General features: G+C 40.3%; 1 protein-coding gene across 2 annotated transcripts in view; it reads right to left on the bottom strand.

Annotated features, from left to right (window-relative positions):
- The window catches only part of SH3D19 (SH3 domain containing 19), a gene marked incomplete at its 5' end in the record, with an annotated part of 83,573 nt that extends 68,779 nt beyond the window's left edge, over positions 1–14,794 (bottom strand). For both annotated transcript variants that reach the window (XM_083861519.1, XM_083861520.1), the window contains one exon: positions 14,677–14,794. In XM_083861519.1, the coding sequence (XP_083717645.1) occupies positions 14,677–14,794 (118 nt within the window). The remainder of the gene's footprint in view (positions 1–14,676) is intronic.
- Positions 14,795–15,014: the final 220 nt, after the last annotated feature.

Raw genomic sequence — 15,014 nt, 5'->3', positions numbered from 1 at the left:
AACACTCTTCAGGAAGACACATACCAGGAGTCTCTGTCCCAGCAGTTTTTAGCCCCTGATGGCCCCGCAGGGTTTTCACAAGGAAAGAAAGCATGACATGCTACTGTAACAATGGCAAACCTCCAGATAAACCAAGCAATGGGGACCAAGCATGGGCTTTTAAGCAGAGCTGGCAACACCAAAATATAGAGAGAAGTGATGTTTTCAGGATAAGCGAATTATTGGAAGAGGCTGTACAACTTTCATTTGATGATGCATCTGAATTCATCAATCCCCAATGAGCTTTGAAGGCTGTCAGGCCTTAAGAACCCAGATGCTGAGATCAGTACAGGAGCTTTACAAAACATTGTCCGGAAATGTGATGGCTCCTGCCACTATGTTAGTCATATACATCTAGACCCAGGTGATCACAGCTAAATGGTGCACCAGTCCCTGCCAGCCAGCTGCATCAAGAACCCCAAATTTTCATTTCTAATTGCCAGTGTAGATGGGACCCTCACTCAAACGAATTGCACATTTTCTGGGAAAAAGATCTGCATTTGTGCAGGATTTTCAATGCTAGTTGCTTTATTTGCACTGAGACAAGCAGTAACTGCCACTGATACTGCGACCTTTTTGCCTCTGTTTGTTAAGGCATATTGTGGCTCAAAGCTACTTTTCCTTCTTTTCAGCACTTCCCTCAGGTTAGGAATCAGAACAATGCAAATTGGTTCCACTGTGGAGAATCTACTATAAATTTTGCTCAATTTTCTTAGGAACAGCCATACAACAAAACCCATAAAACCGAACATTTGTTTATGTATTTTAATATTTTAACAGTAGAGTCCCTTATCAGTTGTTTAAAAGGTAGAAGGCTCAAGCAGAGATTAATGAGAAGCTTGGAAGGACCTTTTTAAATGTACTTTATGTATAGCTTTACTGCAAAAGGCTACAAAATCAGGACATGCTCAGAGTTTTTAATTGTAAGAGCAGACTATTTTTATATTTACTTTAAATTCTACAGTATGCTGTTGACTTCCAGAGCAGTACACTGCCAGGAAGAAAACAACATAATAACATCCCCCCCCCCCAATGAAATTATAGTATAGTAGTCTGTCAGTTTTAGTGCTAAACAGTAACTTGAGTCTGTAAGCACAAAGCATTCCTGCAGTTTTTATACTTGGGAGTAATGCTTTTTTTCCCCTACTCTTAAAAACAACTGATAGATGCCTGGGGATGGATCCTAACACGTAGCTGAGAACACACTGAACCTCTGCCATCGAGTATTTAATTTTGAAACCTACTGATCCCCATACAGCATGTAATTATCCCAAGACTTTAAGTTATAATATCTTTACCTTGCTAAAAAGGTTAAAAATAAACCATAATCGCATTTAGTGCCCTTTCAAGAGCACAACATTTAAGTGAAAAAAGGATTTTACTGGACAGCAGAGACCAGATTTGCCAATGCTACATTTGCTGTTGATTTGTTTTTGTGACTCTGAAGTTCCACCCCCTCATTCTTGCTCCTACATTTCTCCTGCACTGCAACAGCGAAAGTGTGTGTGTGCATCAGTGTGAGCATATGTGCTAGCAAAAGTGGGGGCTGATGCAGAAAACAAAAGAGAAAGGAAACAGACTGTGTAAGCTCTCACCATTTCTCTAAAAGGTTCATGCTGTTAAAACCTAGACCAAATTCAGCACTGGGAACTGGGTTTGTTCTTAAGCCAGAAAACAAAGTATGTAAACAATGAAATACACCCACTACATACATACATTACCACACTTTTGCCTTCTACCACGGTTGTTTAAGAAAGAAATTTAGGATATAGCTGCTTCTAAAGCTCTTTTTCAAAGAATTAGCAACTCCTGAAAGTACAAAGCCCCAGATCTTCATAAAAGACATCCCATCTAAACAGTGCAATGTAATTCTTAGATTATGTACTTCAGGTATAACTAGACATAGGTATCAGTACACCACTAGAATCACAGCAGGAGCTTCTCTAGATGAGCCCTCCTAGTTAATTTTTTTATACTTTCATAAGGAAAGCATTAATTGACTCAACATTTTGATGAACACAAGGCTTATAACCACAAAATACGTTCCTCTCTAGGCATTTCAGAAATGTTAAATCTATATTTCTGAAAAATAATTCTCTGAGGTTGCTAGCACTGCCATTGAACAGAAAATATCTTTCAAGAGCACCGTACGACCTTTTTCTTCCCAAATCAGAGATTTAGCATGCCTGCAGAGATTCTGCATATTCCTCAGCTAGACCACAGAGCTCATTCAGTCCTACCTAGATCTGCCTATCACAGGATGCTGATACACGACGTGCAAAAAATGCAATAGTGATACCCGTGAATAAACTTGTCCTTCTGACACTGTATTAACAGACTACCTTATAAACATTACTACACAATATGCAAGATCCAAATTTATTCCATTCTTTTCCTTCTCAGGGACTCGCCCTGCTTGAGAACCAGAACATTCAGCACCAAAAGTGCCTTCAGTTTTGAACACCTGTGTGTAGGTACACCCACCTGTCACAACATACTGTTGAGATGGTAAACCTCAACCATAGAAGTCCCCAGTGTAATCTTATGGATTAAGCATTTGGAAGCTAAGTCATATTCAATGTGGGCAAGACATGGATTCACAATAAAGTGATGAATAGCAATTCAGAAGATATTCCCCCTCCTGTATATTAGGAAATTAATTTGGCTTTAAAATAAAGAAGAAAATTTCTTTCTTGACTATTTCCACCGACAGAATAAAGGTGACATTGCTTCCAATTTAGGTATCAGACATGATAGTGAGTGCTAGACAGTAAGTGCATAGGTCTGCACTGTGGGAGGAATTTGAAGACTGGGGAGATGAAATGACATAGAGACAGAAAATAAGTCTATGAAGAGAAAGGACTGTAATACACTCAACCATAAAAAAAAGGCAGTATCTCTAAAAATAGAAGAAATGTACCAGGCAAATGAAAGTATTCATTTTTCTTGAGATACCACTGAAATACTCAGTAGCTTGTTCTTGGAATATTTTGTGGTCCTTTGTCACTATTTATAATTAAAGAATCTCCAAGCTGTTTACCCAGTTCACCTAACGAGAACAGTCTTAAATCTGACTGATTTTGTTACAAGTACTTATTTTCTAGGGAAGTGCATTTGAAATTAGCCTATTAACAAAATATTTTCCCTCCAGTGACATTGGTAATTCTGCCCAACAGAAATAAAATAATCTGAGAAACTGAATGTAACAATTGTTTCTCATGTGCACTGGATTCTTCTGAAGTACTATAAAATGGATTACTCCCAAAAATGACTATTTGCCCTTTATCATCAAATGAACATTACAAGACCTAGACACATCATAAAAGGGATTAATGTGAAGATGCAAAAAAAATGGATTTATTTAATGACAGTGGCATATACAAATAAGTTGTTGTATCCTGAGATAATTCTCACCCATCAGCTTTGAACACATACTTAAAAGTTGTGCAACCCTCTGCCACTATTCCGCAGAACAGGAAGCCCAGCACTTTGCTGTTACTAAAGCAAGTAATGTTTTAAGGCATATTATTTAATAATGCAGTGATTGGCATCTAATTTTTAAAAATGTGAATCACCTGGCATTCTGAAGACATTTTACTGAGGTGTGCACTGAATCAATCCACATCTATTCCAAAGTAAGTGTTAAATATCTACCAAATCCCCTTTAAGGTACCTCAGAGTCTTTCATTACTGGCCTAACGTGTGCGTGTAAATCTGCATAAATGTGCCTGTTGGTCCTGGAATACCGTCCTGACCAGCAGTCACTATGTACAGCTGGATTCCTTGCACCATGATGTCATCTTGTGCAGAAGGCCCATGTCTGCTGTCCACCTGATCCCTCTGTAGCCACATCTTCTATGTCCATGGGAAAATGAAGGGGTGTAGACCTAGCTGAGCAACACTAAATTAGGGTCTTACTACAACTTGAGATAGGAATTCAAAATAGAAAGTCAATTCCAACAGCGGGAGCATGTTGAAAGTCCTGACTAATTGGTAAGAGAGCCAAACAGGAGAGGATTACTGAGGAAGCCCACAGGTCCTCAGTGTCTTTGACAAGGACAGAAAGATGCAGTCACTGGACACCATTGCCATGACCTTCTTAAGACAGGCCCACTTGCCTAACCAATGTGAAACATACCCTCCCAAGCTCCAAAAGAGAAGAGAAAATGTTTTATGAAGAGGGAAGACACGAGACAGGGAAGGAGACACCAACTCAGAGAAGAGATATACACCAGCTATGATGGAAACAGGTAGGCAACCCTTCTTGGGGTTTTATAAAAGCACAGGGCTTTTATACCACTTGGTAGCAACTTTAAGCATGCTCAGCAAAAGTAAGTATGGCTCACAACACAGAGTCTGATGTATTATTTTTTATTTAAAATTTGAAAACATGGTAAAATTTACAAAATATATTCAAATCACAATAAAAATACTGGAGTTCTCTCTGTGTACAAAATGAAAGCTGTAAGTCACAATTCTAGGAAATGCATTCTGAGCAACCACTCAGATACATACTCCATTTTTCACATACAGCCTTCGTACTATAGACAAAGCTGACTGCTGTATTTATTTCTGGGAACATTACAGTATTTCACAAAGCCATCTCACCTGTTTCTTCCAGATTTTTGACAATTGTATTTTCTCCTCCTCCCAGCCCCTCAAAAACACACAGCAGAAAAAGCAGCTATTATAAAAGTAATTCTCTACTTGCTTCTATGCTTGACATGAGGCTACTGCATCTTCTTCTCAGTCTTCTAAAGGCAAATTTCATCCATTGAGTTGCTACTCAAGGTAATACAAAGCAATTTTGCCTATAATTCGATGAGTGGTAAAAATCATATGGCAATTTAAAATGACCAAACAAAAGGATGGCAAAGCTATTAAGCATTCAGAAACCCTCCAAACAAAGAATCCTGTGCTTACCACAGAAAAATACAGGTTTTCTGGACACTCTGGTAATGCTGGCAGAAACAGGTCCAATTGCTTGGTACCTTGGAGGAAATAACTACCCTCCCATGTACTCCTAGACCTCTCCCCGATTTTGTGAACTCTCCAAAAGGCCTACAGATCCTGTCAGACACATTCAGCCTCTGTAAATACACTAATAAGTACCTCTACATTGCTATGGTGCCAAAATACCATAATGACACACTTCAAGTAGTTATTGATAATGGATCCACAAACATCGAGCTAGTGGACAGCAATTACAGGAATGAAATGTGCCTGATGTCACGGCAGCTGCTACCATGCATTTCCCAGAGATGACAATGGTGATCTACAGCAAGCTTTGCACACTAGAACAGAAAAAAACTCATTTTTTTCATGAAGTTAGGCCAATAAGTGCTGAATACATGAGGTCTGCAGCATTAGCCCATCTCATTATTTAGTAATACTTGTTTCATGCTGGCAGTGACACTCATCCAAGTGTGGACTTGACTGGCCTAAACAATGGACGTGGTAGACTTGTCCAAGTAGAACATGGCACGTGCTCAGCCTCAGGAACTCCATTTCAGGTGAACTTCATTATCCCAGTTTGGAGTTCACTGGGTGTTGTGTCAGACTTACTTGTGAAGAATGGAAAGCTTAGTACAAATGACAAAGTCTACAGTATTTGGCATCAGTTGAACTGTGGCCCTTGGCAATGCTGTTCTTCAAGTACTAGGTGGAAGGAGAGAGACTTCTTATAAAACTTCTACTTTGATCCCAAGTCCCACATTTCATTAGTTTTGTACCCTACATTTACAGTACAGATAGTTATGAATGAATACAGCACACCAATGGAGTAATTTATTACAAGAAAGTCATTGAAATGCTGAGCTTGTTTCCAGAAACTTATGTCTCATCTCTCCAACAAGATGAACCAACAGTATTTTAATAACAAATAAAATCACAGCACACTGTGCACTCAAAAATACTTGTAAATGAATTAGCTCAAATATGCAGAACCTGAACCAATTTTCATGTAGAGATCTGTGATACCAAGCACTCAGGTTTTAATGTAAGAAGAAATTCACGATGAATACAAAACTATTGCCTTGAGAAAGCAAATTATATTAATTTTAGCTTATCTCTTATAAATAGAATCTAAATGCTATAACCAAAGAAAAAATCAAACAGCTTCTTTTATGCATACAATATTCTATCTAGAAGGAGAATTGATCAGAAACCCTTTTATAGGAAACACAGTGCTTGAAAATTTACCTAAATCACCATGATCAAGACTACATTAAAAAGCAGAATATAGATAAGAAATTTATCATCATAATTCAAGAACCAGTAAGTACCCAGCAGAAATACCAACTAGGATGCAAAAGGCAGTAACTGATTTCATGTATTAAATGATCATGTTCCTTATTACCATGTAAGATTTGAAGACTAAAAGTCTAAGTGGATTCAAAAAAGGAATTAAATTTATGAAAGATTAATCCATTGGCAGCAATTTAGCAGGGCACTTCATATGGAGCCTCCCAGAAGTTGCTAAGAAATTGACTGCAAAGGGGAAGGAATCTCTCTTGGAAGTAAAAATTAAATCCTAGGAGGTGTTTCTTGCATACTTTCCTGAAGACATTTGTTTTTTCAGCTTGTGTGCAGGGACAGACTAGCACAGCTCTGAAAGGCTGAGTGTGTGCCCACTATTAACCACAGGAGTAATCATTTGAAATCTTTACCATGTTTTGATCCAATCATATTTTCTTCAAAAGCCTGAACAAGCTGGCTGAGGTAGCAACACATACACAAAATAAATTCTATAACCTCTTTAAAATCTTAGGGAAAAGAAAAAAGTTAACAGTAAAATTTGTTGCATACATCTTCTACTCCAGCGTGAAACTTTTCAGCCTTGCTGCCATCCAGCCCTTCAGGCTGGACCCAAATACAGCCATAGAAAGCAGGAAAGTAGGGACACATTTGTTTTTTAACACATGCAAGATTTTCCAAACCAACTAGGTTCATCTTTGAAGCATCTTATTTAGCACTCCATTAACTTCTGTCAGAAGATTCTAAATTCTCAAGTAGCAATGTCAAATTGATGTTTTTAGAATAATACATAAAATCCATACAAATTTCTACAGATTTAAAACATCACCTGAAGCAATTAGTGTACCAGCAGTACATCAAGTGGTCAATTTAAAAATACTGATATACATAAGATCCTGTGTCTGTCAAAATTTATACAACATTGAGGGGAAAAAATGGGAATTTTTCTTGGTATGTGCCATCAGCCACTAAACCTATGCTTTCCCACAAAACTTATTTTTGTCCTTCTCTAAAGGGAAGGATGCTTGCCAAGCATAAACCACAGATCGACAGATGATATACTGTGTTCCCAAATCTGCTCTTGGAATGTTTCAGTGCCTTTTGTGATACTGTTTTTCAAGAGCAGAGTAAAAAATCTTGGCCAGCAATGAAAACAACACTTCCACTACATTTTTGTACAGTCTGAGGATCTGAATAAGCAAAGCAGGACTGTGCAATGAGAAGGCTGACAGGACCAGACTCTTTTACCTCAGAAAAGAGAAGGCAAAGAAGCTATTTAGCTACAACACACAATTCCTTGTAGGGCAGCAACCAAGACCACAAATGCAAAGTCTTCCTGGTGTTAGTGGACAATGCTGACTGGGGCAATGGTCACAAATGTAGCTTGGGCAGTTGAGGCTGTAGATGAGCAGAAGTTCTACCATTAGGAGTAAGCAATGCACTGAAATAGACTGCCTGCAGAGGCTGTAAATCCCTCTCTTTTGGGAGACTTCAAGACACAAAACCTTGGCTGGACTGATCTAGCCTTGGCAACAGGCCTGCTTCAAGAGAGAGGCTGGACTAGATGACCCCAGAGCTCCCTTCCAGACAACACTTCCGTGGCCACAAACACTAAGTCAGCAAAGCAAAGAGACTAAAGAACGCTAAAGCATTCTATTTCACTATAGACAATTAGCGTCAAGAAGTTCATGGCAAATTACTTTAGTGCTATCAAAATAAAATTTCACATGGCACATATTGTGTGAGATGCTTATTGAAACAAAACACACAGAACTACATAAACTTTTAAAGGAGAGTGTCAACACCACTACCCTGCTGTTTCCAGATTTCAAATCCAGGTGATGCATGGCTTCCAAATAGATAAATTATATTTAACATCTCAGTAATTGCAGCTTAATATGCCTCAGTGACTGCAGCTGTAGAGAAAGAAGAAAAAGGAGAACTTCAGAGTACGAATTTTGAGAAACAGAATCACAACAGAATGCTGAACTGATAGACTGCAAGGACACTGGGCAGAATGTCCAAGATAAGGCCGGCAGGAACCAGATTAGGAGGAATAAACAAAGCCAACTCATCAAACTGATGTGCCAGCTAATAGGCAAAAGGCAACTCTGGCAGAGGAAGACCACAACCACTGACTCGCAGCCATCAACTCAAGAAACCCACATAATCAAAAGAAGACTGAGCACATGAGCTGATTAGCAGAAGAAGCAAGAAAGTAATTTAACTAACAGAAATAAAATACTAATTAATAAGAGAACTGTATAAATTATAGCCAATAAACATTAATGCCTTTGCTTGTCAAAATGTATAAATAATGAAAAGTTTTGATAATTGGTGTACTGGCTTTGTGAATTTGCCAGTTAGGACTCCTTTCTGAGCTGAACTAAATAAAACAAACACCTCGACTCTGTGTGGATTGGCCTCTTGCACACAGTGTGAAGGAACTCATTTTGGGACAACAAAAGCTATACTCTCAAAAGAAAATATTAACAAATTTATTTACAAATATTACATTTTTTTTCAGCTGTAAACAACAACCACTGTGGTAAAAGCTTCTTACCATGAGGTTATGACTCATTTTACACTTGCTGTTTATCCCCATTCTTTATGCCACAACCCAGACTTATCATTTGCTGCCCTGACAGGAAATGATTGCTTACAACACAGGTAACAGCAAGGTTTTGGGGCAATCATAGTTCTATGGGTCATTCTCTGGCTACAGACTCGCCCCTCCTTAAGCAATTATATACTTCTGTGCCTTGCTTTGGCTCTAATCTAAATTAAGAAGACCTATTTAATCACTTAATAATGATACTTATTATTTGTCCTTCTTCAGTTTCCTTGGCTAGGAAATCACCCCACTGACTACTAGAAGTTATTTAATTATTTTCCTAAGACCAACCTTCATTTTTAGAAGCATTGTTTCTTCAGAGAACACAACATTCTTCGAGGTTCAGTCTACACTCCTGGCCAAGTAACTGCAAGCATTTTTTTTCTTGCCACTAACTCGATTTTCAAGATATGTTGCAGAATTTCCATGAATAGGCTACATTTTTTAACTTCCAGAAAAGCTTTAGTTAGTTTTTATATTTACCTTAAGCAAGGTACAGTCAAAGACTATGAAATACAGTAGAAATGTGTGCAGTAACTTCAATGGGTTATGAAAAATGCCTAATCATGTAATCTTCTTAATACTTACAAGATACAACATATCAGCATCAGTCAGAGATTATTACAGGAGAATTACATTATTCGTGCTCTTTGTGTCTTAAGTGTTTTACTGTGTGCAGCCTGAAGCAGTTATTAAAACAGAAGCTCTAAATCTTCATTGGGACTATCAAAACAGAACAGACTGAATCCCAAGGAAAAGAGGAAAGTGATGTTCAGCTGGCCATCAACTCCAGCACCTCGTGAGTTTGTGAGCCAGCTGACTAAACAAAGAAATAAACAAAATAGTGGCACCTACTCCCCTACCCTGAATGCTCCTGTCAGCCCTCTTTTTAAGGGCTTCCTGTGTACACATGGGCAGACTAGCAGATTGTAGGTAGATTTATGAATTTGTTTAAAACAAGGGACCTGCATGATAGGGATTTTTTTTCTCTTCTCATCTCTTAATAAAAGAGGATAAATGGTTACACTTGTTATGGACAAGCAAGAACAATTTCCAGATCAGCACTGAAGGACACAGGCATGCAGACAAAGAAGTTTCCAGCTGAACGATGCTCTTAAATGTAAGAGTTGGTTAAGCAACTAAGTCTTTGAATTACCCTTTTCCTCATCATGCTTCCCTCCCAGCCTTAGGGTCGCTGGGACCCCTTGGGAAGGACTAAGCTTGAGCTGTCTTGTTATGACCCAGTGAACCTTAAAGGACATCACCACCGAAACAGTCTCAGACCCAAGAATGTAATGAAGAATTTCAAACCATCTTATTCTTTACTTCTTAAGGCCAAATACGCAGTTTTGCATTAATACGGGAACAACTGCTGAGCATTGTTGTATTAAATTGTTCATTTATCTGTAAAAAGTCCATGATGCCTGCAAATTAATGTTCATTGAACTTTGTCAGACACACTACAGAAATGTACCCCATAACCTCTCAGCATGTTGAGCAGTGAAATATTCAACTTTAATTTGTTATACTGGATACAGCTCATTGTTCTCAGCTTCGAAAACAAGTCAGTGCCAGTTTGATGTGGGAGTTGTGGGAGTGTAATGAATTGATCCAACTCCGAACTAAATCTTGTTTTGGCATAAAAACCCCAAAGCACTCAGTCTATCAACCAACCAACCAAAAATATATGATTTCATCCATAGTCTAAAACCGCTCACTAGAGTTGAAAAAGTTCCAGGAATCATCTGAACTACTATGGCAAAACAGAAATAGGGGAAGGGGAAAAAAAACCCAACAAAATTCAACCCAGAGATGTTTCCATCAGTACTGCAAAACTCATGTGCAAAATTTACAGCCACTGTATGAGAACTAACCACAGATGTGCATCTGTAGTAAGTAAAAGAGAAATTTTAAATTAAACCAAAGCCTTGATTGCCTGAACTTTTAACCACACATTAAAGTAAAAATCACAATCAACTCAAATAAATTTCATTATTGGCTTCCAGATTTGGTAATTGTATTTTATTTTTAAGTAAGGAAATTTCTGCCACATCCATAATGGGCTATTCTTTCTTAGGGAACACTGGCCAGAATTTAAAGTGAAATAATGCAGATATTGATTATGTTAAAATTTTCTTGTGCGCTTTAGATAATATCAGAATACTGCAGTACTCAGCCCTAATTTGACAGTAAGGACAAATAATTAACCAACACAGTTCAGAACTAAAATTTACTATATTCACTATCAACTTTCCTGCAAGCCCACTTTAGTCAGTAGTCACAGGATAAAAAGGTAGTGAAAATAAGAAAGTACACCAGATTATGGCCCAGAGTTAGACTGGAGAGAACCTGTAAGTCTACAGAGAAACAGCATTTTAGTGAGATTGTTCTGGTTTGTTTGGAACTTTTTTGTTTCCACTTTATTGAAAACAAACTAAGTAGAAATATTAACATTCTAAACAAAAAAATCTGGCAAAGATCCTGTGGTCTCTATAACTTTCCAGAACAATAATGCATGTGACAGAAATAAGCAACAAGGGAGGTAAAAATCGATCACATTATTTATAATGCAGTAAAAAACCTTAAAAATTTCCAATGAAAGTGGCTTCCTTTCCCAGAGCAGGTGACCAGATGATTCAGTTTTAATGAACCTATGCAACTACTTTCATTGTTCTCAATTTGTAAAGAATGTGTTGTAGTTCTCCTCCCTATAACCCAAAAAACATACATATATATATATATATTCGATCAGCATTTTCTCAAAGGGAAAATAATTTTAGAAGAGTTTCAAATTGATCTATTAAATATCTTCTCACAGGTTTTCCAGAACATACCAAATAAAAACTTTTTTGAATTGAGAGAAAATAATGCCATGACATGGGATCATGACATGCAGTGTGGTAGACACAGGCCATCAGACAAGACACCTGAGCTATCTACAACTACTCCATGGACACAAATGGTTCTGCCTATCTCATTTCTCCAAGTTTACCTGCTTCAACACCTGCTCTGGCAGTCTAGTGCTTAAGTATCTTCAGTTCATTAAGCCAGCAAAAAAGCCCCCAGCCCAACAGAGCAAAAAAATAAACAAATCAACCCTCCAGTGAATCAAATTAATTAAAAAACCCAAACCAAACAAACCATGAATAGGTCTTTAACAGCTCTCAGGCTGCAGTTTCACAGCAATCTAAGCCAAACTAACTTCTGATTGGCACAGGCACTTACCTCCCTCTGCCTGCATGTTCCTAATCTTTCCCTTGTGCCAGCTTCAACATTCACTCAAAACCATTTCAGTGAGCTGAATCAGAAGACTCCCAACCACTGAAGAGAGCTAGAAAAATATCCCTCTGCTTTGACAATGCACCAGAACAGGTTGGGGCAGGTTCTAGCAAGCACAAGAGCTCCAAGTGAGGCAGCCACCCAGTACATCAGCCCAGGCTACCACCAAACCACAACTCCAATGACTTCACTCACCAACAGGTTGGACAAGCAGCAGAGCTGACACGCAACAAAGAGCAAAATTGCAGATTCCCTAAAGGAGATCACACCTCTAGAGCAGCAGCAAGCTGTTAGTTTAGTCTAGCTGGCTTCATCCTACAATACATGGTGCAGCACAACTGCAACTGGCATCAAGGGAAAATACTTCTTCATTCCAGAGCCTCCTGCGCTCTGCTTCTCCAATAAACCACTCCTGAGTGTTCAGTATGTCACAAGCACTTGTGAACCTTCACCTTTCAGCTCCCACATTGCAGACAGGCCTTGCACCAGCAGGACAAAGGTGATCAACTGCCCTCATGCACTTCCATGCACAGGCTGAACATAGCAGAAATTTAAGCTGCTTGCATTCACAATTAGTTTAACAGACTGAAATACTTAAATTGACAGACTGCTAAGGTGCCACTACATTTTTTAAACCCTACAACAAAATATCTCGCAGGCTTATTTAACACCTATTTATATTACCTTTTTGGCAGTGTAACCGCACATTACATGCAAAAAAGCCCCACTGATTTTTTATAGGTTTGTAAATAAAAGTATGTAAATAAAGGTCAAGTAAGGGAAGAGCAGCAAACTCATTTACTTTGGATGATATTCTTCGCTGATGCCTTAAGAATACTCCGCTAGGAATCTTAGTGGTGTTTTCCAGCGTAGAGACGTGCAAACAGATGGAAAGAAGGCAAGACAGCTCAAGCAGAAAGCTGTTCATTCACACATGCTTTACACCAGTAAGGTAAACAAACAGCGCTGGCCCCATTTCAGAGGGTGGGTGTCAGGAAAAAAAAAAAATACTAGCAAAAATTGAAAAAACACCTTTCATCATTTGTTAATAGCATTGTGCCAAAGACAAATTCTGGGAACAAGCTTTGTTCCACAAGAAGGTGACAAAGGTTATATACATGTATAAACTGTAGAACCGATTCCATGTTTTCCGCTAATAAAAACGTTTAGAAGAAACACATTTAGAAAACAGACACAACCAGCAGCACAAACATTTTGCTGTTGAGGAAACCATGCAGGAACCAACACTAGTTTTTTGCACTCTACCCCAGACAAGGCGGGACCCTGTAGATAACCCTGCCAAACCACAGTGGTTTCAATAGGGCCCTGCTAATCCTGCACCTGCACGGATAGGCATTGACATAACTTGAGCCACTGAAGGCCACAGGGCCTGCCTGTTGACAGTTTTCCTATAGGATCCCTCATATTGCTGTGTCTTTGTCAACTACAAATGGACACTCGATTTCTTGTTGCTCAAATGGATGGAAACTCACATGAAACTCACAGAAGGTGCTATATTGTTACAATTGTATCATAATTATTAAAAATCAGAATATTTGGAATTCAACTTCGACTATGTAGCATGGCTGAGATTTTACCTGGAAACAGACCTCATGGAAATTATTCATTCTGGAAGAGATTTTACACTGCCAGAAAGAGAAATACTGCATCCACACCTCAGTGATTACTGGACAGTGACATGCACGTTGCACCCTCAATTAACAATGATGTCTGAATTAAATAATTTCAGCTGCTGCCAGGGTCCACTCGAATTTATAATTTCAAACCAAAAGCTTGTTGTTGTCCAGGTCTCTCTACAAAGACACATCAATCTGCTCACTCCCTAACTCCACTCCTTCTCTGGTTCTTGCCTGTTCACCAGGGCCTGCTGTCCATACCTACACAGAAATGCCTAAATGTGAACAACTTTGCTATCCAGATATTCCTCTACCTTGGTACTTTGAAAAAAAAAAAAAAAAAAAAAAAAAAAAAAAAAAAAAAAAAAAAAAAAGGCATTTAATTTCCTGGTAGGGCACCCTAGGCACCTGGGCAGGTCTGTGCTTGTCAGCAGGTGCCCCTGTTGGCTCCAGGGCGGGGAAACAGTGGGACAGGCTGCCCAGAGAAGCTGCAGATGCCCTATACCTGGACGTGCTCAAGGACAGGTTGGATGGCACTCTGAGCAACCCGCTCTAGCTGAAGGCGTGCTCGCCTACGGCAGGGGGGATTGGAAAGCGGTGATCTTTGAGTCCCCTTTTCTCACTTACACCGCTGTATGACTATGACCGGCTGGGAGCAGGCTCTGGGGGCGGCACACGCCTGAGGCTCGGATGCACCTGAGCCGAGCCGAGCTGGCCCGGGGCGAGGCCGACACACCTCGGGGCGGCTCCGCCAACGCCGCCCTGCCCCCGACAGGAATCCAGACACGGGGAGCGAGCCGGGGCCGGCCCAAAGGAAGCCACGCCGCGGCCCGCCGCGCCCTCGCCGCTCACCTGCCGCCGAGCTCAGCGCGACCCTCCGGTGCCTCCTGCCGAGCTCCCGCAGCTCCTCCTCGTCCTCCTCCAGCCTCCAGGCTTCGGCCATGGGCGGCGGAGGGGCGGCCGGCAGCATTCAAGAAGCGGGGGCTGCCATGGCCGGCGCCCTCTCCTCGGCGCGGCCCTCGGGCCCGCCCCGCACCTGCGCCCTGTCCGCCGCGCGTCCCCCGGACACCGCTCCGCGCTGCTGCCGCCGGGGCCGGCCGGGGGGAGAGCCGGCCCGTCCTGCCCATCCGCGCCTCTCCGGCGTCAGCAGGAAACCCGGCGGCCGCCTGGCACCGCCACAAAAGGGGGCG

This window comes from Zosterops lateralis (assembly GCF_965231275.1).
Source record: "Zosterops lateralis genome assembly, chromosome: 5".
NCBI lineage: Eukaryota > Metazoa > Chordata > Aves > Passeriformes > Zosteropidae > Zosterops > Zosterops lateralis.
Note: the sequence above shows the minus strand (reverse complement) of the source record. Positions and strands in the feature narration are given on the sequence as shown.